This window comes from Cherax quadricarinatus, chromosome 40, assembly GCF_038502225.1.
Source record: "Cherax quadricarinatus isolate ZL_2023a chromosome 40, ASM3850222v1, whole genome shotgun sequence".
Taxonomy (NCBI): Eukaryota; Metazoa; Arthropoda; class Malacostraca; order Decapoda; family Parastacidae; genus Cherax; species Cherax quadricarinatus.
The window spans coordinates 3,918,567-3,943,566 of record NC_091331.1 but is presented as its reverse complement, the minus strand read 5'-3'; the positions used below and the strand labels follow the sequence as shown (position 1 = coordinate 3,943,566).

The window sequence follows — 25,000 nt, the reverse complement described above, 5'->3', positions numbered from 1 at the left end:
CTCAGACCGTGCAGAAGTGAACGAACTGACACGTGGAAATTCTTGTCCTGTACTGGTACTCTCCTTGGCTCTTACTGGCACTCTCATTGGCACCCTTATTGACACTGTCCTTGACACCCTTGTTAGTATTGTCCTTGGCACCCTTACTGGCACACTCTTTAGCACTTTCCTCGTCACCTTTATTCATAGTGTTTCTGGCACCCTCATTAGCACTCTCTTGGCACCCTTGTTAGCATTCTCCTTGGCACCCTTATTAGCATTTTCCTTGGCACCCTTATTAGCATTTTCCTTGGCACTCTTAATAGCAGTGTCCCTGGCACCCTTATTAGCAGTGTCCCTGGCACCCTTATTAGCATTTTCCTTGGCACCCTTATTAGCATTTTCCTTTGCACTCTTAATAGCAGTGTCCCTGGCACTCTTAATAGCAGTGTCCCTGGCACCCTTATTAGCAGTGTCCCTGGCACCCTTATTAGCAGTGTCCCTGGCATCCTTAATAGCATTCTCCTTGGCACCCTCATTAGCAGTGTCCCTGGCACCCTTATTAGCAGCCTAGCACCCTTACTGGCACGCTCTCTTTGGCACCTATACTGGCACTGTATCCAATAGTTATAGTGCATAGTTTTAAGACTCACTAACCTTGACAATGATCGTCGTGTGACAAGCCATAGCCAGGCGAAGGAAAGTGGGAGTGGCTGACATCAATGGTGGGGGTGAGGAGGTGGGGATGGCTGACGTCAATGGTATGGAGGGTGAGGAAGTGGGAGTAGCTGACATCAAAGGTGGAAGGATGGGCGTGAGAAGGTGGGCGTGGTGTTTATGGTGCGGCCGACCCACCTGAGATATATTACGATGTTCTACAGTGTTTCGAGAACTTGCACGACCCTCAACATTCAAGTGGCAGCTCAGTCTCCTGCTAATCTTCCTCACCCTCCTCCCCCGCACACCCCCTGAAGTGGCAGCTGTGTGTCAGACCACGTCAGGGCTACTACTGCCTTGCGTGTGCTGGACTCTGTGGTCTGAGTGCCAGGGTTCGAACTTGCTGAGATTCTAGCCAATGTGTATAACATAGACAGCTAGGTAATAGGTTTGCAGATATCATTCCCACAGGGAGGTTACACCGCCCTGTCATGTGAAACACGATTTTGAAAAATGTTTTTCACTCTTACAAGTTTGCTAGTCTTTTTTTAATAAGTCTCGTGGACATGTAAGACGGCAGGTAAATCTTGCAGACCTCTGCTTGCATTCTCTTTACACTTTACTTTCGTGTGTGTAAATCTTTTAGGTGGCCAGGTCTGAGACCGGGAGGCAGGGGCAATGACCCCAGGAACCGTTAATAAATGGCTTATGCATATATTTTCCTCCTCTTTTTTCCTCAGGCTCAGGTATACGAGTTAGAGAGGCGGTTCAAGCAGCAGCGATATCTCTCAGCACCGGAGAGGGAACACCTAGCCAGCCTGCTCAAACTCACCTCCACCCAAGTAAAGATCTGGTTCCAGAACCGCCGCTACAAGTGCAAGCGCCAGAGACAGGACAAGAACCTGGAAATGACCACCGCCGCTGCCGCCGCCGCCGCCTCCATGGCCTCCGTCACCTCCCCTCGCAGAGTGGCAGTTCCTGTGAGTGTTGGTAGCGGTTATTCTCTTGCGCTCATAGGTTAACATCTTTCGTGAATGCAACATATTATGTAAACAAAGCGTAATATAGGCTCAAACATGAGATAGTTTGGACTCGGGTGGTAGGTCCACACCCGGCTAACCCTGATAGGAATTCTTATCACTCCTTGTTTAGACAAACTTCTCTTCCTTGAAAAGCTTTGACATAAGTCGCACTATTATGAGAAGTGATGGAAATGCTGTGCAGCTCTCCCATTGTGGTACTTCAGTCAGGCTATTTAGTAACGCAACAAGCGTAAGTGAATCTGTCTCAATCCTCTCATAAGTTCGTGTTCCATCCCTCAGTTCTGTAGGCAGTGGCCGCTACCCACTGCTAATTGTTTGTATCTAAGCTAAAGATTTGTTCTGTCGTTCTCTTTCTTGAAGCATATGTTACCTCTCTCTCTCACACACACTCACGCCTGTGTCTTGCACACCTTTATCAGCACATCGTAAAGGGGATTCTGTAGAATGTGCTAAGGTGACTCCTGTTTCCTTGGCACAGTCCATGGAAGGAAATCCCAGTTTTTTTTATTTGCTTTAAATGGTGAGGATACGTCATTTAGTAAAGCTTCTCAGCTGTGTTTCTCAAATATTTTTTGTGATTTTTCTTCGGGGTGATAATGGTGTTTACTCTGAGCTGTTCTTACTTTCAACTTCCCTAGAAATACTGTTATAAACTATGATTTATACACAAATAACTCGCAAATAAAAGAGGGGAGCTTACGACAATGTTTCGGTCCGACTTGGATCATTTACAAAAGCCATACTAACAGAAAAGTGTTTCTGTTCTGTCGTAGATTCGCCGGGCCTTTTCCGAGAGGTGGCCCGGCCTTGGCTCCCTGTCGAGAAAGTGTCTCAGACCAATGTCTGCCGTGGGAAGAGGTACAAGTACTTCCTCTTCTTCTGGGACCAGCTGTCCCCAGCCCCATTCCCAGCCACCAAGGGGCTTGGAGGAAGAAGCTAGACACCTTGGGCTGCCACAAACCCGCCCACACTGGGTTGGAAGGGTGTGGCAGCTGCATAGCAGCAGGAGGTGCAAAGGCAGCAAGCACTACAGGATCCTTTTGGAGTCACACCCCAGCTTTGGGCATTAAGCCCGAGCGCTGGGGAAACTCAAGAATGCCTCTTGCTGTGTATGTTGCTGCTGCTACTACTACACCTGCCAGTTGCACTCTTGAAGAAAAGTGTGAGGGAGCCAGTATATATACCGGCGAGAGGAACAGGACGGGAATAAGAGAGAAAGAAAAGGAAGTAGTGCCTTTTTGTTTTTTAACTATGATTTGCCTGTGTTCATGAGTAATATATAAGTACATAAGAAAGGGGGAACACTGCAGCAAGCCTACTGGCCCATACTTGAAAAGTCCTTGTCAAACCCAACATTCTTACCAACACTTACACCTCAGCTCAAATGGGAGAATAAAAAAATTGACGACTTTTCGGTCCACTCTGGACTTTGTCAAGAACTGATAATGTTTTGATAAGTGTCTAAGACGGACCGAATGTTCTTCAGACATCTGGAGACTTTGTGTTAAATGTAAATTGTTCTTAGCCTTGGTAGTTTGACTTTTATTCTTCAGTATCATTATTTATTATGGCATATAAATTATTTATATAGTCGTACATCAGTTTATTAATCTTTGCAGGTTCTGGTACGTGACGGCAAGCCATGTCCTGCAGGCTACCCACCAGCCTACCCTCCCGCATACAACCCCCCACAGTACTCTCCTCCGGCCTACCAATGCCCATACACTGGCCAAACAACGGCCTACCCACAGTCCCAAACCTTCAATCAGCAGACTTTGCGTACGTGGTGATGGAGGATGGGACGTGTAGCCAGGAGCAGGGACGTCTTCAAGTTGCTCTCTAAAACACACATACACACACACACACACACACACAACACTGGCAGTTCCTAATGCGCGAGACATAGACGAAGTGCGAGACTAGTTGTGTTGATAGCGCATAGTGCAAACGAGAAACGAGATCCATACTGTCTTGAAGTATCGAACAGTAGCTGAGACGTATCTTCTTCACAGTGCCAAACCAAGAGATGAGACTGGTATTGTCTTTCTTTAAAGTGCCATACGAGAAAAACAACTCAGTGCCAGATGAGAGCTGAGATAGGCACCTTATCTTTCTCACGGTGCCAAAACAAATAAAACTAAAAACAGTGTCATTTTCTATCTCATTGGGTAGGTTGAAAGAGAATTAAGAAAACACACGCATAAAGTATATAAAAGACCACGAATGATCTTATACAGCACTTTTTTTTATGTATTCAACGCCGAACTTGCAGCCTACCACCTAGTGTTACCGAAGAACATAGAGTATCCCACTAAGTATAATTGCAGAACATAGCCTCCCACTTGGTGTCGCTGCAGAGAATACGACATCCATTTAGTGTCACTGCAGAACACGTTGCCTTCCACCTGGTGAAGCGAGCGTTGCTTCTGCATAGATGAAGACTGGTAGGGAGCTCGACTTCAGAGTTCAGGTATATTTGTGACTGTCGAAGAAATGGTCTCCCCAAAAAAGTGAGCATTTATATTTTCTAAGATAAAGAGGAACATTAGATAAATATGAAAGTATATGTACATATATATGTATATGTTCGAGTGTGTATGTTTGTGTGAATGCCAGTGTGTTTGTGTGTATATATGTGTGCGTGTAGTCTCTTCGAACCTGGAGAGTGAATAGTGAGAAGTGCGGACATTTTGTACTTAGTAAAAAGCAATAATTATGTAGTATAGTGTTTTTTCATGGAAAAAAAAATATTTGAAAACAGAAGAAAACCTAAAATTAAATAAGGTGGAAAAAATAGGATGAAAATTCCCTTATTTTTTTTTTTTTTGCTCCTTGAGTAACACGAGAATGAACATAAATTATGTATTCTTAAATTATTTTTCCCCTCTAAAGTGATAAGGAAATTTCCAAACCAGGACAGTGTTTCCGATTATTATTATAATCAAAAAGAAGCGCTAAGCTACATGGGCTATACAGCGACAGTGTTCCTGAATAGTGCGGGTGAACGTCTGCTATTGGCTGACACCCCGCGCCAAAGAGCATCTGGGATTGGTTAGCGTTGGACGCCAAAGAGCATCTGGGATTGGTTAGCGTTGGACGCCAAAGAGCATCTGGGATTGGTTAGCGTTGGACGCCAAAGAGCTTCTGGGTTTGGCTGGCGTCCTTCGCAAAAGAGCGGTAATCTGTGTCGTCTTACCAAAGTGGAACTTAAACATAGAAATAAATGATCATATCACATCTCGAAGACGAACACGGAAAGCAAGAAACGCGACATCGAACTCAAATTATTATTATTATTATTATAATCAAAAAGAAGCGCTAAGCCACAAGGGCTATACAGCATCGAACTCAAATACTCAGGATCCACATCAGCTGGTCGTCTTAAGAAGCTAGGACTAGCAATCATCATTAGCCAGGTCTAACGACCATTTGCCAAGTCTGGCGACCATTTACCAGGCCTGACGACCATAAGCAAGGTCTAGGGACCATTAACCAGGGCTGGCGACCATTAACCAAGTACAGCCTGGCCACCATATCATTTACCATCCGATATAAAACATAAAAAAAAAAATCATCTTATAAACAAATTAACATCAACTACAAGACAAAAAACTCAACTCATAATACTAACAAATATTATTGTTTCATTAAATAAAAAAAAATAAAATCTGAAGCTTTTTTTGTCAAAATTACTAATTTAAGGAAAAAAATAAATTATAATTTACCATATATAAATTTAATTTCCAGGAAGGTGCCTCAATGCTGAACAGCTCTTGATCCGAGAAAGTTGAGCTGCCCTCTGCTTCCACTGATCATTCCTGATGTCCTATTTCCCTACGGGTTTAGCGCTTCTACATACGTATATTAGCCACAATTTCACCGGCGAGAAAGACAAATGAAAAATAAGTCCTATAACGAAACTTCTTTGAGCGAAACGTTATGATGAAGGTTTACGTTGTTTTCTGTCTCTAACTTAACTATCGACTCAGCTGTTTGTTGTATCCATGGCAACCAAAACATCTGCAGGTTTTGTCCCATATTACTATTATTATAATAAAAAAGAAGCGCTAAGCCACAAGGGCTATAAGGTTTTGTCCCAAAATTGCAATATTTCTTATTAAATTAAAAATGTTTTCGCAATATCTTCACTTTTTTAGGATTTTATGCATTCTTTTTTTTTTTTTAGGGGGGGGGGGAGTCTTTAAGCGTTTTCAGAAAAAAAAATTTTACTCATTAACAATGTTTATTCATTACGGTTAAAAAAACAAATTTGAGGCCTAGTAAAATATGCATTATGTTTATGGAATATTTAGTGTGTTTTTCTTCAAGGGGGTGGGGGTGCCTTGATGATGGCGAAGGGCTTTTGATTCGAGAAGCTGGAGTAGTTCTCTCGTTCTTTGGATCGAACCTGATTGCCTCCCAGGAGCCGTGTGAACCTTGCAGACCACGAGCGCACGCACGTACTCTCACACACAGCGGAGAGGCAGGACCAGGAGCTGTGAATTGACCCCTGCAACAACATATAAGTATAAACAGGTAAACCCACACACTGGCTGTTGCAGTCCTAGAAGGGTTGAGTAAGTCACTCGTGGTTGTGAACGTGTTGTGATTGTGTTTCTTATTTTGGGGTCACCCTACACTAGGGTAAGGCCAATATCATAAAAATTAGCATGGTCAAGACCAAAATTAAAAATTCGAAGAACTTGATTAACAGATAATTTTGGAGTACTGTAAACTTTACCCTTTCACTGATCCACACCCTGGTGAAGGACAGTAGGTGAAGTGACCCAGGTTGAGACAGGTGAAGTGACCCAGGTTGAGACAGGTGAAGTGACCCAGGTTGAGACAGGTGAAGTGACCCAGGTTGAGACAGGTGAAGTGATCCAGGTTGAGACAGTAGGTGAAGTGACCCAAGTTGAGACAGGTGAAGTAACCCAGGTTGAGACAGTTGAAGTGACCCAGGTTGAGACAGGTTAAGTGACCCAGGTTGAGACAGGTGAAGTGATCCAGGTTGAGACAGTAGGTGAAGTGATCCAGGTTGAGACAGTAGGTGAAGTGACCCAAGTTGAGACAGGTGAATTATTATTATAATCAAAAAGAAGCGCTAAGCCACAAGGACTATACAGCGCTGCAGGGCAGGAAGGAAGCGAGGGCATCAGGTGGCAAAAGGGAGATGGATGAGCAACAGGTTACGGATAACAGCGGGGCAGTGGATGGTGAAAGGGTAAAGGGCAGCAAGAGACTGAACCAGAAAGGGCTGAGGGGAGTGTGAAAAGTATCATCAGAGTTTGTGGAGTAAATCAGTCGTTGTCAAGAAGTCAATGAGAGAGTCAGGATTAAAGGAGGGTCCATCAGCAAGAAGGGAAGGTAAAGAGAGAGTAGGAGAACGAAGACGACGTTGGAGGTAAATTCTGCGTGCTCGTTGATAGAGAGGGCAGTCTAACAGAATGTGGCTAATCGATACTGGAACTTGACACTGCTCACAGAGAGGAACAGGGTGCCTCTCCATGAGATACCCATGAGTAAGACGAGTGTGGCCAATGCGAAGGCGGGAGAGAGTGGTCTCCCAACCTCGGCACTGATGACAAGAAGACGGCCAGTAACCTATGCTCGGTTTAATAGAATGAAGTTTGTTACCGAGCAGAGTTGACCAACGTTGTTGCCAACGGGTGCGAAGGTGGGTAGCTATTGCAGCAAAATAGTCTAGAAATGGAACACCTCGATAGGAAATTGGTAGGTCATATACTGCTGACCGCGCAGCAGTGTCTGCCTGTTCATTGCCCTGTACGTCGACATGACCAGGGACCCAACAAAAAACAATATCTTTATGTTTGGTAGAGATACGGCGTAGCCAAAGTTGGATACGGAGAACTAGGGGATGAGATGTATCAAATTTTCGTATAGCCTGTAGAGCACTAAGGGAGTCTGAGACTACTACAAATGATGACACAGGCATAGATGCGATACGAATAAGTGCTGCAAGAATGGCATACAGTTCAGCAGTAAAAATGCTAGCTGAAGATAGTAAATGCCCTCGTACGACGCTGTCCGGAAACACTGCTGCGAATCCGACGCCGTCTGAAGACTTAGAGCCATCTGTGTACACAGCGGTGGCATGAGAATGAGAGTGGAAGTGATCAAGAAAAAGAGAGCGGGAAGCCACCGTAGGCAGTTGAGCTTTCGAGCAAGGGAGTGAGAAAGAACAGACCCGAACAGCTGGAACTTCCCAGGGGGGTAGGGAAAAGTGAGATGCTACATGAACATATAAAGGTGGTAACTGAAGGGAAGACAAGAGTGAAAGTAGGCGAAGAGAAAAGGGACGGAGCAAACAGGGGCGGCGAACGAATAAAGAATGTCTACTAATATCGGTGACCATTCTATAAATGGAAGGATTGTGTAGATCGTGAGAGCGTACATAGTAACGAAGGCAATGGGCATCACGGCGATCAGACAAGGATGGAACATTTGCTTCTGTATAGAGGCTCTCAACAGGGGAAGAGCGAAAAGCACCAAGGCACAAACGTAAGCCTTGGTGATGGATAGAGTTAAGGCTAGAGAGAGTAGCAGGAGAGGCCGCGGAATAAATCTGGTCACCATAATCGAGTTTCGATAAAACGAGGGCTGAATGTAGGCGAAGCAGAGTTCGACGATCAGCTCCCCAGGAAAGATGAGCAAGGGTTTTAAGAAGGTTTAGCCGGCTGTGACAAGTTGCCTTCAGAGAGGTAATGTGAGGTTTCCAGGTTAACCGACGGTCAAAGAGAAGGCCTAGAAACCTGACTGTATCACGTTCGGGGATACGGGAGCCATAGAGATACAAAGGATGATCGGAGATAACAGAGCGTCTAGTGAAAGTAATTTGGTGAGTTTTGGTACTTGAAAATTTAAACCCATGTGTGGTGGCCCAAGTGGAAACACGGTCGACCGCATGCTGGAGAGAAACTGCAATAAGGTGACAGTCAGCGCCTGCACAAGCAATAGCGAAGTCATCAACATAGAGTGATGACCAAATATTGGGTGGAAGAACAGAGGCCAAATCATTTATAGCAAGGAGAAAAAGTGTTGTGCTTAGAACACATCCCTGAGGGACACCTTCAGCTTGGACGAAGTCCGGGGAAAGAACATTATTGACTCGAACACGGAAATGTCTGTCAGTTAAAAAGTTCTTAAGGAAGGATGGTAGATTGCCTCGGAGGCCTAAGGAATGGGCCTGGGCCAAAATATTATACCTCCAAGTTGTGTCATATGCCTTCTCAAGGTCAAAAAATATGGCAATAACTGAGTGATTATTCGCAAAGGCATTACGAACATACGTATCCAAGCGTAGTAAGGGGTCTATGGTAGAACGACCCTTACGAAAGCCATATTGACTAGCGGAGAGACTGTTGTGAGTCTCTAAATACCACATTAAACGTCGATTTACGAGGCGTTCCATCACTTTGCAAACTGCACTTGTAAGAGCGATGGGGCGATAGTGGGAGGCATCATGTCCTGTAGTACCCGGTTTGCGGAAAGGGAGAACAATGGCAGATTTCCACAGCTGGGGAAGAACTCCTTGTGCCCAAATAAGATTGAAGAGGTGTAAGAGGACTACAAGGGCTGACCGATGTAAATGTTGTAACATACGAATATGAATGTCATCAGGCCCAGCTGCCGATGATCGGCAAGCTGAGAGCGTTGCCTCCAGTTCTTGAAGTGTAAAAGGCACATTATACTGTTCTTCTCCGAGAGAAGAAAAGTCCAAGGGTACTAACTCTCTGGCAGACTTTGAGGAAAGAAACGAGGGGCATAGATGGAGCCCTCGGGAAATACGGACCAGATGTGTGCCAAGTTCAATGGCAACGTCGAGAGGGTTTGCTATATCAACACCAGTGACCCGTAGAACAGGAGCCGGGTCAGGAGAGTATTTACCACTCAATTTCCTCACTTTTTTCCAGACTGCACTCATAGAAGAAGCAGAGGTGATGGTGGAAACATAGTCTCGCCAACAAGTGCGTTTAGCTTCACGGATGACACGGCGAGCGATCGCACGCTTCTGCTTAAAATCAACAAGTCTCTCAGCGGTTCTATTGTACCGGTACCTGCCCCATGCAGCACGTTTCAAACGTACTGCACGAGCACAAGCAGGAGACCACCAAGGCACGCACTTCTGAGAATGCCTGCCTGAGGTGTGGGGTATAGAATGAGAAGCTGCGGTATAAACTGATGTCGAGAAGATGTGTAGGAGCTCATCAATGGAGGATGAAGAAGGAACCTCACTAAAAGCAGTGAGGTGTGAGTAAAGATCCCAATTTGCCCGATCAAATTGCCAGCGAGGGCTACGGGAAGGTGGTGAATAGGAAGGAGAAGTAAGAATGATCGGAAAATGATCGCTGTCATGTAAGTCTGGTAGAACAGACCAGGTGAAGTCTAGTGCTGTGGAGGAAGAGCAGACTGATAGATCGATGCAAGAGAGAGTATGAGTACGAGGATCAAAATGGGTGGGAGTACCCGTATTTAAAACATGGAGGGGGTGAGAGGCAAGAAAAGCCTCCAACTGAATGCCACGTGAGTCACAATGAGACCCCCCCCAGAGGAAATGGTGGGCATTAAAATCACCAAGTAACAGAAGTGGTGGTGGTAAGGATGAAACAAGAAAGGCAAAGTCTGGGATAGAAAATGCTCGAGAAGGAGAGAGATATAAAGAACATATTGTAAACCACTTATTCAAGTGGATACGGGCTGCAGTGTAATGCAGCGAGGTATGGACAAATAGTTGACAGTACGGAATATCATTGCGTAGAAGAAGGGCACTTTCATTAAAGGTCCCATCTGAGAAAGGATCCGAAGAATACAATAAATTATAGCCTGAGATAGGTTGGAAAACAGCCGAGTGTAATTTTGGTTCTTGTAAGCAAGCACCAACAGGGGAAAACCTGGAAAGCAACATCTGAAGCTCACCCCGATTACCCCTGAGGCCGCGGATATTCCACTGTAAATAGGCCATGATTGGCGATGAAGAAAATATCAGGAATCTGTAGGTAAAGGCACCTACGGACTAGAGGGGTTAGAAAAGTCAACGTGTGGTGGCATTGGAAGATGTTCAAGTAGCGAAGGAACGGAGCGTTGCGAAGAATGGGGTTGTGAAGATGGAGGAGAGGGAAGAGAAGGAACAGGAAGTGAATCAGTGTCCATTGAAGGTTTAGTCTCTGCAATATATTCTGAAATGGCTTCAAGTGTTTCTGAATTCAAAGATGTATGGGAAACCATATTGGAGATAGGAGGAGGAGGGTGAGTAAAGATTGGGACAGTAATGGACTGTACCAAAGTAGAGGGGGAGGGAAAAGTGTAAGGGACTGGAGATGAAGTGTGGGGGGGGACAGAAGAGGTAGAAACCTGGGAGGTGACAGAAGAGGGAGAAACTTGGGAGGGGACGGGGGTGGAAGGCATAGTACGAGGAGGAGGGTGAATCTCCACACTTGTAATAGAGCCAGATTATTATTATTATTATAATCAAAAAGAAGCGCTAAGCCACAAGGGCTATACAGCAATAGAGCCAGAGAGAGGGGAAGAACTAGGTACAGAGACTGGAAAGGTAACGTGTGGAGGTGGAAGAAGGGAAGGAAGGGGCAAAGAAGATTTGAGCAATGTGGATTTTTTGGACTTCTGAGTAGAGGGGCGATTGGTATTAGGTGTCGTACGAGGTCTTGTCGATACTGGGGCTTGTGAGGAAGGACGCGAAGATGTGAGAACAGACTGAGTTGTAGTCGGGACGTCAGAGCCAAGGACAGCAAAAGGATTAGATGCCGTAATGGCTATGGGAGGGGTAACAACAGAGGAGGCTGCAGAAGATGGGACCCCAGAAGTGGGGGGATGTTTGGAAACACGAGAATAAGAAACACGGGGTAGTCTCCCTTGGAGGCGGAGATGAGTAACTGCCATAGCATAAGGGAGACCTTCTGCCTCTTTGAGGCAACGGATTTCACGTTCATTTAAGTAGACCTGGCAACGGCGGGAGTACGAAGGGTGAGCTTCATTACAATTAAGGCAAGATGGAGGTTGACTGCAAGATGTATTAGAATGGTTGTCGGCACCACAGACTGGGCATTCGGCCATAGATCTGCAATATTTCGCTGGGTGACCAAAACGCCAGCAATTTCTACATTGTTGCGGTGTAGGTATCACCTTTCGAACTTGTAACCGATGTCCCGCGACATATACAGAGGACGGGAGTTCTCGGCTGTCAAAAGTTAAACGAGCCACATTGCAAGGGTAACGTCTCCGCCCCCGGGCAGGAAGGACATAAGTGTCTACTTTGAGGATTGGGAGATCCTGGAGTTCCAGCTGTTCAAAAATGTCATTGCCACATGACTGGAAATTCTGTTGGACTATGGTATGGGGCAGAATGACAGTACCACTACAAGAATTGAGAGAAAGATGTTTTTCAATAGTGATAGGAGTAGTATCGATATTCGAAAGGAGAGAAAGATCATGAGCTTGGGTAGCATTCTGGACAGTGACGATGCGCGTACCGCTCTTGAGAGCGTGAAATGAAATATCTCTGCCAACATGACGCAGGAGCGCTTTGGCAATACTATGGTCAGAAAGGTAGGCAGAAGAAGAAGTTGGTCTTAAAGTAAAGAATTTAGTCCATTGTGTGGTCCGAAACTGAGCGTGGAGAGGGAGTGCTTGACGTGTCGGTCGTTTCCGAGTAGAATGGGAAGGTAACGACGGAGCATCATCAGGAGATTGACGTTGGCGTTTAGGAGTAGGACCGGAGTTGGTCCGGCATGAAATGGGTGGGCGATTCGAAAATTGCCGTACCGTAGAGGGAGAAGCCGGAAGCATAGTCAAAGGAGAGCGGAGTTCAGACAAATCGAAGGAGTCAGTCGAAGCCCCGGTACCTGAAGCGGGTGAGGAAACAGCACCAGCAAGAGGTACAGGGGCATCAGGAGTGTCCGAAGAGTGGTCTAAACACAAGGCAGGGTCAGAATGGGGTGCGGTATCAAGAAGGGGCCCGGGGGTAGTGGTTTCATGGACTAGGGCTGCCATGGTTAGGTTACTCCTTTGCTTTTTGTTTTTAAGAAAAAAAAAGAAAGAAGAAAAGAAAATAAAAACAAAAAAAAGAATAAAAAAAGGGGGGAGCGGGGAGGAATAGTTCCCAGGAGGAATGAAAGGGCCGGAAATCTCCCTCCGCGCCCAAGAGGACTCGACACCGCTAGTAGCGCAGATGCAGCATGGAACCCGTGCCATACCCTACCCTTCATGCCAGTAAACCAGCAATCCGGGATAGCAACCTCACATCTGCCGAGCTACCTCGGTGGACAAAAGAGAGGGCGGCCGGATATCCGCCACAAAGCATACCTCCTTCAGCCACCACCCCCGGAATCCGAAAGGTGGCTTCCAGAGATACACCCGTCGCCCAAAAGACACCCAAAGCTACTCCGGGATACCGGAGAGGGATCGGGACATCCCTAGGCAATCCAGATTCCACGGCAAACTACGCCACCGCCAAGAAACCTCAACGGAATGGGATCGACCCCGGTGTCCTTTCCCCTACCTAGGAACTAGCACGCCTGTGGGAGAAATCACGAAGGCTAAAAAGAGGAAGGGCAAAAGGGAGGGGTGAGGAGGAGGAGGAGGAATGGAAAAAGGGGAGGATGGGGAGGATGGGATAGGGGAGGGGAGAATGGGGGGTAATTAGGTTCGGTCTGAGGAAGAAGACCGACAGGGCTAATTCCTCAGACCAAGAGCCTCTTCACCACGCCAAGGAGCCCCCCTTGAAGAGGGAGACAGGTGAAGTAACCCAGGTTGAGACAGTTGAAGTGACCCAGGTTGAGACAGTAGGTGAAGTGACCCAGGCTGAGACAGTAGGTGAAGTGACCCAGGTTGAGACAGTTGAAGTGACCCAGGCTGAGACAGTAGGTGAAGTGACCCAGGCTGAGACAGTAGGTGAAGTGACCCAGGCTTAGACAGTAGGTGAAGTGACCCAGGTTGAGACAGTAGGTGATCCTTACCCTCCTGGATCAGAATTTTGTAAACAAAGAAAAGACAATTGAAATTTCCCTTCTACCTGTAGGTGACGCTGACATACGCTCTGGGAGCAAAGATTTCTCTCATTTTGAGCGAATTGTGACCATGGGTGAGCGCCAAACCCGTAGGGATTATACAGCGCCTGTTGGGGGGTGGAATGGAAGGTATTCAGGCTCAATTCAGGGAACTGAACCAGATGTAATTCCCTAGATCAAGAGCCCCTCACTAGCGTCAAGGAACCTCCCCAGAGGGGTCTTAATAAGTTCTGTACCTGTCTAAATACTTCAAAAAATGTATTCTAGCATATCAATGACTTTTTATGTTGACCAACACAGCATGCCACAATGACTCATCAATAATGCAACTGCCTGCCTCAACTCGACATCCACGGTAGCGTGACTATGGCCTAATATCGTACCTACGTCGTGGGTACGATCTCCGGACTGGAGTCGTCTCCTCGTATCTGTCCGCAAAGTACATACCTAGCTGTTAGTCGATTGTGGCTCAATTATAATCATGGGGGAGAGCTGAGCCCGTATTATTTTAATAATCAAAGAGAAGCGCTAAATCACAATGGCTATACAGCGCACCGAACCCGCAGGATTATATAGCGCATATGGGGGGGGGGGTTACGGAAGGTATTCAGGCTCAATTCAGGGAACTGGAGCACAGATTCAATTCCCTAGATCAAGAGCCCCTCACCAGCGTCGAGGAACCTCCCTTGAGGAGCCACTGTGGCTCAGCCTGGGAAAAATATGGACTGGTCATCAAGAGCTCAACATGCACACATCATGTGTTTGTGTATTCAAATGTTTGTTAGATGGTATCCTCAAACTTTTTCCTCTCAAATAATAATGTTTATCTATTTTTTGGTTCCTCTTTCTCTTGTATGCTTTCTTCCAGTATTATCGTGACTGTAAATGTTTTACAGTCATCCAAAGTTTTCCCAAAACAGTCGCCATCCTTCTTTCACTCTTCAACACCCCAGTAATTGCGTGGAAACCTGGACAAGAATATAAGATCCCTCGAGCTAGAGTTGCAGCTCTGGGAATTTCATTCACAGTGGTGCAAAACCTGTAGGGGTCATACAGCACCTGGGAGGTCCTCAGGTTAAATCGAATAGGAAGTCCAGTTTCCTTGGATGAAGAACACCTCACCAGCATCGAGGCACCTACCTCCCTTGATGAGTTCAGTAAGCATAATCAGTTAAAAAACTTTTAATCAGGGGAAACGCTAAACCTAGACACGCTATATAGCCCCCGACGTTCAAGTGAGCAAGTTTCAACTAGGTAATAAGAGCAAGTTCCAGTCTGCTAGGTATATGGGGGAGCGCTAAGCCCACAGGGATTATAGAACGCCTGAGGGAAGGGGAACTGGAGTGTAGATCCAAGTACCTAGAACATGAGCCAGTCACCAGCATCAAGGTTCCCTCGAGGGGACCTGCTAGGTATGAATAAAACTTAAGTTTCACCCTGCTAGGTTAAGAGGAAGGTTCAGCCTGCTAGGTTAAATGGAAGGTTCAGCCTGCTAGGTTAAGAGCAAGGTTCAGCCTGCTAGCTTAAAAAGCAATATTCAGATGCCTCCTCTCCATTTAATTATATTTCAAGCCATCAGTTTAATTGGTCATTAAGACATTTTATCTTGAAATTTCATTAAAATGTACCTCAGAGCATTATTATAATCAAAATTAAGCGCTAAACCCACAAGGATACTACAGCGTTCCTAAGAGCAGAGATCACATGTTAGCCTTGAAGCAGCATTTATCTCGTAACCAAGCCTAATTATCTTCAATATATACAAAATTAGTAGAATTTATTTCTACCGACTTAGAGATACAATGCTGCTCAAAGTTACACCAGCCCACCACGTTGAGGTCTGTGATCTTCGAGCCGGACCGGGGTGACTCGTCCAAAGGTTCTCATAGAGAACCTTTGTTACGTGGAACCCCAAACCACGCACCAAGGGGTACTTCGGTTGATTACCGGTGGTAGCTAGGTTACCACCAGAAATCGCTCACCAACTGCCAGGGCATCAGGCTGATGGTGATATGCTGCCAGCCAACCCACAAGGAGCGGCGCGAGTGAGAGAAGGGAGGGAGGGACAGAAAAGAATAAGGTAACCCTAGCAAACATTACATAACTTACACTCGACCAACATTGCGTAAACGTCAGAATGTGGAAATTACCAATAATGATGTTTACACAAAATCGGTACAACGAAAAACTATGAAATGTGTACTATGGGAAGGAATATAAGTATATACAGGACACATTGCAATATTAATGGACACAGTCCAATAATATTGCAGACAGTCCAATATATTGTTTGTGAACCTAGTCCACAGCCTCCAGTAGTTCAGCTGGATGCTATAGGTAGGGTCCATCCTCGAAGGCAGCTCTGGACGGCGTCCACACCCTCGAAGGCGCTCTGGATGGGATCCATTCTTGAAGGCGCTCTGGACTGGGTCCACTCTTGAAAGCGCTCTGGACAGGATCCATTCTTGAAGGCGCTCTTGGTGAGGTCCACTTTTGAAGGCGCTATGGCTAAGTCCATTCTTGAAGGCACTCTGGGTGAGGTCCACTCTTGAAGGTGTTCTGGGTGAGGGACACTTTTTAACACCGTGAACAAAGGTCCACCACCCTTCAACGCCGTGAACAAATGTCCCCCATCGCTTAACGCCGTGGACAAGGTCGACATTCCTTCAACGCCGTGGGCTAAGGTCCACCACACTTCAACGCAGTACACAAAGGTTCACCTTTCAACGCTGTTTACAAGTCCACCACCCTTCAACGCCGTGGACTAAGGTCCACCACCTTTAAACGCCGCGGGCTTAGGTCCATAACCCATCAAGGCAGTGAACTAAGGTTTATCACCCTTCACCGCAGTAGACTAAGGTCCACCACCTTTAAATGCTGTGGACAAAGGTCCACCACACTTGAACGCCGTGGACTAAGGCCCATCACCTTTCCACGCAACGAACTTAGGTCCATAACCCTTCAAGGCAGTGGACTAAGGTCTACCACCTTTTAACGCCGTGGACTAAGGCCCACCACCCTTCAACGCCGTGAACTAAGGCCCACCACCCTTTAACACCACGGATTATAAGGTTCATTACCCCTTTAACGGGGTGTACTAAGGTCCATCGTTGAACGCCGTGGACTAAGGTCCACCACTTTTCAACGCCGTGGACAAAGGTCCACCATCGTTGAACACCGTGGACTAAGGTTTACCAGCCTTCAACGCGGTGGACTAAGGTCCATAATCCTTTAACGCAGAGGACTAGGGTCTACTACCCTTGTACTCCGTAGACTAAGGTCCACTTTTCAACGCTGTGGACCAAGGTCTTCCACCCTTCAAAGCCGTGGATAAAGGTCCACCACCCTTCAACGCCGTTCACCATGGTCTACCACCCTTTAACACAGTGGATAACGTCCACCACCCTTCAACGCAGTGGACTAAGGTCCACTATCTTTCAACGCTGTGGACGAAGGCCCACCACCCTTTAACTCCGTGGACTAAAGGCCACCAACTTTCAAGGCCGTAAACTAAGGTCCAACACCCTTCAACGCCGTGGACTAAGGTCCATCACCCGTCAACGCCGTGGACTAATGTCCATCACCCTTCAACGCCGTGGACTAATGTCCATCACCCTTCAACGCCGTGGACTAAGGTCCACCAACCTTCAATGCTGAGGACTAAGATCCACCAATATTCAATGCTGTGAACTAAGGTCCACTACCCTTCAACGCCGTGAACAAAGGTCCACCACCCTTCAACGCCATGGACTAAGGTCCATTACCTTTCAACGCCGTGAACTAAGGTCCACCACCCTTCAACGCCATGGACCAGGGTCCACCACCCTTCAACGCCGTGAAGCAAGGTCCACAACCCTTCAACGCTGTGAACTACGATCCACCACCTTTCAACGCCGTGAACAGAGGTTTATCACTCTTCAACGCTGTGGACTGATCCACCACCCTTAACGCCGTGGACAAAGGTCCACCACCCTTGAACGCCGTGGACAAAGGTCCACCACCCTTGAACGCCGTGGACAAAGGTCCACCACCCTACAACACTGTTGACTAAGGTCCACCAATCTTCAACACTGTGGACTGAGGTCTACCACCCATCAACGCCGTGTACTAAGATTCACCACCCTTTAACACTGTGGACTAAGGTCCACCACCCTTCAACACTGTGGACTAAGGTTCGCCACCCTTCGACACTGTGGATTAAGGTCCACCGCCTTTAAACGCCGTGGACAAATGTCCACCACCCTTCAACGCCGTGGACTAAGGTCCACCACCCTTCGACACTGTGAACTAAGGTCCACCACTCTTTAACGCCGTGGACAAATGTCCACCACCCTTTAACGCTGTGGATTAAGGTCCGCCACCCTTCAACTCCGTGAACTAATGTCCACCACCCTTCAACTCCGTGGACTAAGGTCCACCACCCTTCAACACTGTGAACTAAGGTCCACCACCCTTCAACTCCGTGGACTAAGGTCCATCACCCTTCAACTCCGTGGACTAAGGTCCACCACCCTTCAACACTGTGAACTAAGGTCCACCACCCTTCAACATTGTGGACTAAGGTCCGCCACCCTTTAACGCCGTGGACAAACGTCCACCACCCATCACCGTCGTGGACTAAGGTCCACCACCCTTTAACACTGGACTAAGGTCCACCACCCTTCAACACTGTGAACTAAGGTCCACCACCCTTCGACACTGTGGACTAAGGTCCACCACTAACGCCGTGGACAACTGTCCACCACCCTTCAAGACTGTGGACTAAGGTCCGCCACCCTTCAACTCCGTGGACTAAGGTCCACCATCCTTCAACATTGTGGACTAAGGTTCACCACCCTTTAACTCCATGGACAAAGGTCCACTATCCTTCAACGCCGTGGATGTCTACCACCCTTCAATGCCGTGCACTAAGGTCCACCACCCTTCAACACTGTGGACTAAGGTCCACCACCCTTCAACACTGTGGACTAAGGTCCACCACCCTTCAACATTGTGGACTAAGGTTCACCACCCTTCAACGCCATGGACAAAGGTCCACTATCCTTCAACGCCGTGGACAACGGTCTACCATTCAACGCCGTGGATAAATGTCCACCACCCTTCAACGCAGTGCACTAAGGTCCACCACCCTTCAACACTGTGGACTAAGGTCCACCACCCTTCAACACTGTTGACTAAGGTTCACCACCCTTCGAAAATGTGGACTAAGGTCCGCCACCCTTTAACGCCGTGGACAAATGTCCACCACCCTTCAACATCGTGGACTAAGATCCACCACCCTTCGACACTGTGGACTAAGGTTCACCACCCTTTAACGCAGTGGACAACTGTCCACCACCCTTCAACGCCGTGGACTAAGGTTCACCACTCTTCAACACTATGGACTAAGGTCCACCACCCTTCAACGCCGTGGACTAAGGTCCACCACCCTTCAACGCCGTGGACTAAGGTCCACCACCCTTCAACACTGTGGACTAAGGTCCACCACCCTTCAACCTCGTGGACAAAGGTCTACCACTCTTCAACGCCATAGACAAAATTCCACCACTCTTCTACGCCGTGGACAAAGGTCCACCATTCTTCAACGCCGTGGACAAAGGTCCACCATTCTTCAACGCCGTGGACAAAGGTCCACCATTCTTCAACGCCGTGGACAAAGGTCCACCACCCTTTAACACTGTGGACTAAGGTCCACCTTCAACACCGTGGACTAAGGTCCACTACCCTTCAATGCTGTGGACTAAGATCCACCACCCATCAACGCCATGGACAACGGTTCACCATTCTTCAACGCCGTGGACAAATGTCCACCACCCTTCAACGCCGTGGACTAAGGTCCACCACCCTTCAATGCTGTGGACTAAGGTCCGCCACCCTTCAACGCCATGGACAACGGTTCACCATTCTTCAACGCCGTGGACAAATGTCCACCACCCTTCAACGCCGTGGACTAAGGTCCGCCACCCTTTAACGCCGTGGACAAATGTCCACCACCCTTCAACGCCATGGACTAAGGTCCACCACCCTTCGAGACTGTGGGCTTAGGTCCACCACCCTTTAATGCCGGGGACAACTGTCCACCACCCTTCAACGCCGTGGACTAAGGTGGTCCACCACCTTTCGACCCTGTGGACTAAGGTCCACCACCCTTCGACCCTGTGGACTAAGATTCACCACCCTTCGACGTTGTGGACTAAGGTCCACCACCTTTTAACGCCGTGGACAAATGTCCACCACCTTCCAACGCCGTGGACAAAGGTCCACCACCCTTTAACACTGTGGACTAAGGTCCACCTTCAACTCCGTGGACTAAGGTCCATCACCCTTCAACGTCGTGGACTAAAGTCCACCACTCTTCAACACCATGGACAAAGGTCCACCACCCTTCAACGCCGTGGACAACTCCACCATTCTTCAACGCCGTGGACAAATGTCCACCACCCTTCAACGCCGTGGACTAAGATTCACCACCCTTCAATACTGTGGACTAAGGTCCACCACCCTTCAACACTGTGGACTAAGGTCCACCGCCCTTCAACGCCGCTAAGGTCCACTACCCTTCAACACTGTGGACTAAGGTCAACCACTCTTCGACACTGTGGACTAAGGTCCACCGCCCTTCAACGCCGCTAAGGTCCACTACCCTTCAACGCTGTGGACTAAGGTTCACCACCCTTCCTGGTTTCGCAGCCTACACGCTAGCTACATTCCTGGTTTCACAGCCTACACGTTTGGTACATGCGTTTCACAGCCTACACGCAATTAGGTATTCATTTCAGAGCCTTCACGTTAGTTACATTCCTGGTTTCACATTATTATTATTATTATTATTATAATCAAAAAGAAGCGCTAAGCCACAAGGGCTCCTGGTTTCACAGCCTAGACGTTAGGCATATTCTTGGTTTCACAGCCTACACGTTAGGTAGATTTCTGGTTTTACAGCTTAGGGTCCACCATCCTTTAACGCCGCTGACTAAGGTCCACCACTCTTCAACGCTGTGGACTAAGGTTCACCACCCTTCCTGGTTTCACAGCCTACACGTTAGTTACATTCCTGGTTTCACAGCCTACACGTTAGGTACATGCGTTTCACAGAATAAATACACGTAATAAGGTATTCCTGTTTCACAGCATACACGTTACATTCCTAGTTTCAGTCTACACGTTAGGTAAATGCCTGTTTCACATTATTATAATTAAGGGGGAAGCGCTAAACCCGGAGGATTATACAGCGCCTGGGGGGGATGATGTGGAAGGCATTCAGATTTAATTCGGGGAACTGGAGCACAGGTCCAATTTCCTAAATCAAGAGCCCCTCACCAACATCAAGGAAGCTTCCTTGAGGGGGCCTGTTTCACAGCCTACAGCCTACAATTAATTTGGTATTCGTTTGACAGCCTACACTTAATTTGGTATTCGTTTCACAGCCTACACTTTAGTTACATTCCTGGTTTCACAGCCTACACATTAGGTACAATCCTGGTTTCACAGCCTACACGTTAGGTACATTCCTGGTTTCACAGCCTACACGTTAGGTACATTCCTGGTTTCACAGCCTACACGTTAGGTACATTCCTGGTTTCACAGCCTACACGTTAGGTACATTCCTGGATTCACAGCCTACACGTTAGGTACATTCCTGGTTTCACAGCCTACACGTTACATTCCTGGTTTCACAGCCTATACGTAATTAGGTATTCCTGTTTCACAGCCTACACGTTAGCTACATTCTTCGTTTCACAGCCTACACGCTAGGCACATGCCTGTTTCACAGCCTACACGTTACATTCCTGGTTTCACAGCCTACAGGTAATTAAGTATTCCTGTTTCCCAGCCTACACGTTAGTTACTATCCTGATTTCACAGCCTAGACGTTAGGTACATTGCTGGTTTCACAGCCTACGTTAGCTACGTTCCTGTTTTCATAGCCTACACGTTAGTTGCATTCCTGGTTTCACAGCCTAGACGTTCGGTACATGCCTGTTTTACAGCCTATATGTTTGGCAGTCTTGTTTCACAGCCTATACATTAAGTACATTTGTTTCAATTTAGTTTAGTTACCCTCTCATTTCACGATTTACAGATCAGGTACTTTCCTGCTTTTACAAGTTACAGATGAGGTAGGTGTATCATTTTGATATTGCGTTCTTAGAGCAAGTCAATCAGTATTCTTGACAAAAGATAAACACAAGAAAACAAAATTAATTACTAATATAAATAAAACACCACAAAATAAGACCATACACAATGTGAAAATAACTAATGAGGTAAAAAAATCCAATTAAATTTTTTGTTGTAGTGGTGTTAGATTGGTGTTGCTGGTAGTAGTGGTTAGTGCACGTAGAAGTGTGATTTTTTATTAATAAGCTCTTAATTACTATTCGAGTGATATGATAGATGAACATACAGATCAACAGTAAACTACAGTAATGCATCAAAGAACTACAATTGTTAAATTCTTACAATACAGAAAATTCATAAAATTTTAGCTAAATAAAACCTATAAACTTCAACAAGTGCTAAATTTAAGTTTACTTACAACTAAGAAAAGTTTATTTAAAAGTAATGTTTGAGCACTTTTTACAAAACACTTTAGAACCATGGATACAGTTTTAATATGAAGAAATTGACTGCATAATACTGTGAGATTTAATATAAAATATCTTTACTAAAGCGTAGTAAAATACAGTAGAGAATAACCAATAAAAACTTACTTGGCCGAAGGATAAGTGTGCAGTCAGCATGGACAAAATGAGCACTAACAAGGTATTAGGGGGAAAACATTTTAGGTCAATATTTTTTTTTAGGATATGAGAAAAAACAAAGACAATGGTTAGGGTAAGGAAAAACATCGGTCTGAAAGTGACTCTAAAGGTGGAAAGGAAGATATTAATTATGCTGAAAAAAAAAATTAGATAAGCAGTGATAGCAGATCGTAACGCAGGGGTAATAGTAGCCCCAGTAATACTCAGGGCCGACATTAGCCCCAGAGCTGATGATAGCTCCAGGGTTGATGAGAGCTCCAGTGCTGATGGTAGCTCAGGGTTGACGTTAGCACATGGCCGATGGCAACCCCAGGGCCGATGGTAGCCCCAGGGCCGACTGTAGCCCCAGGGCCGACTGCAGCCCCAGGGCCGATGGTAGCCCCAGGGCCGATGGTAGCCCCAGGGCCGATGGTAGCCCCGTGTTGATGGTAGCCCCCAGTGCTGATGGTAGACACTGGGTTGATGATTGCCCCAGGGGTGATGGTAGCCCCAGGACTGGCGATAGCTCCAGGGTTAATAGTAGCCCCAGGGCTAATGGTAGTTCAAGGGGGAATGGTAGTTCCAGGGCTAATGTTAGCCACAGGGTTGATGGTAGCCCCAGGGCTGATGGAAATCCGATGGAAGCCCCCAGGGCTGATGGTAGCCACAGGACTGACGGTAGTACCTGGGATGGTAGTCCCAGGGCTGATGGTAGCCCGAACTGATGGTAGTCCCAGGGATGATGGTAGTCCCAGGGCTGATGGTAGTCCCAGGGCTGACGGTAGCCCCAGGGCTGACGGTAGCCCCAGGGCTGATGGTAGCCTCAGGGCTGATGGTAGCCCCAGGGCTGACGGTAGTACCTGGGATGATGGTAGTCCCAGGGCTGATGGTAGTCCCAGGGCTGACGGTAGCCCCAGAGCTGATGGTAGTCCCAGGGCTGATGGTAAACCCAGGGATGATGGTAGTTCCAAGGATATTGGTAGCCCCAAGAATAATGGAAGCCCCAGGCTGATGGTAATCCTAATACTAACCCAGGGTGATATCCCTAGGCATCCCCAGGACTGGTCTGAATCAGTGGGGGACTAACATGAGGGCAAAAGGGGGAGGTAACCCTCGAGCCTCTTTTATGTGAGGGCCCCACACTTTCATCAACCAGGACCCTGGGTGATGGTAGCCTAGGGAATAACAGATGAAGTACAAAATTCCAAATCCTAGTTACCTTAAAAACGGTTAAAAAAAATACGACAGTAAACAAGTTTTAAATATATACCAGAAAATTACTCTGCCTTTAGGTTCACTACAAGACAAGAGACATTTGAAGGTCAGGTAGGTTTGTGTTTCCTGTTGCGGGTTGCAGCTGGAGCTTTTGGTCATTTGACCGCGGCCTTCTGCTGGCTTAACTGTCCACCCCTTTATAGTTTTAATTATAACCATTTTATAGTTACATGTACATGAACATCTGAAATGATTTGAACTTACTTCATAATAGGGTACCGAGATGTTTATCCACTTGCCTAAGTCCTATATGTTACCGTTGACATTTTCCTGGGACCGAGCAGCTTCAAGTATCTGGAAAAAAGTTAAAACTATTTATTGTAACCGATGGTAATTTAAAGACTGCTGAAAGTTTAAATAAACTGGAAATATGAAAATACTGCAGATGAGGTTGGCAGTGAAGACACAATGAGAATTATATTAAAGAAAAACACTGAACTTATGAAGTCGTACAGTACTTGGAAGACCAAAAGTCCATCAATATTCCCAACATCCTCACCATAATAAAATCTTAAGATTAAAAGACATCACAGGAGATTTTATCTACAAAATAATTATAATTCATGAAGTAGGTGCATTTATAAACTATAATTTTTAATTAAAATTAAAAAGAGCACATCCACTGAAATAACCTGAGATGGTCAATAATAAAAAAAGTTGAACCATACAGCACATCTTGGACTTGAAAATGTGTGAAGAAATTATTAACAGGAAGCTTAAGTTTACTCCATTTTTATGCTTAGTCAAACTACACAAAGGTCATTAAGGTTACATTATTACCTGTTCACCAAGGATTCTAGCACCACTATATATATTAAAAAATTAAAGTAAATACATACACCTTTTTATACATACACTGCTACTAGAGGCACAAATATATATATATAATATATATATATATATATATATATATATATATATATATATATATATATATATATATATATATATATATATGTAATATATAACATATAAATAATATATATAAATATATATATATATATATATATAAATATATATATAAATATATATATAAATATATATATATATATATATATATATATATAAATATATATAAATATATATATATATATATATATATATATATATATATATATATATATATATATATATATATATATATATATATATAAATATATATATATATAAATATATATATAAATATATATATATATATATATATATATATATATATATATATATATATATATATATATATATATATATATATATATAT

General features: G+C 45.8%; 1 protein-coding gene and 1 long non-coding RNA gene across 2 annotated transcripts in view; one reads left to right on the top strand and one right to left on the bottom strand.

Annotated features, from left to right (window-relative positions):
• The window catches only part of LOC128687360 (homeobox protein Nkx-2.4-like), a 27,821-nt gene extending 22,475 nt beyond the window's left edge, over positions 1-5,346 (top strand). The window contains exons 4-5 of the mRNA XM_053774777.2: positions 1,377-1,616; positions 3,299-5,346. Coding sequence (XP_053630752.2) covers positions 1,377-1,616; positions 3,299-3,469 — 411 coding nt within the window. The 3' untranslated portion in view covers positions 3,470-5,346. The remainder of the gene's footprint in view (positions 1-1,376; positions 1,617-3,298) is intronic.
• A 15,746-nt stretch (positions 5,347-21,092) lies between these two features.
• The window catches only part of LOC138853783 (uncharacterized), a 13,615-nt gene continuing 9,707 nt past the window's right edge, over positions 21,093-25,000 (bottom strand). Inside the window, exons 3-4 of the long non-coding RNA XR_011392942.1 lie at positions 23,947-24,036; positions 21,093-23,642 (exon numbers count right to left, since the gene is read on the bottom strand). This is a non-coding gene — a long non-coding RNA (uncharacterized lncRNA). The remainder of the gene's footprint in view (positions 23,643-23,946; positions 24,037-25,000) is intronic.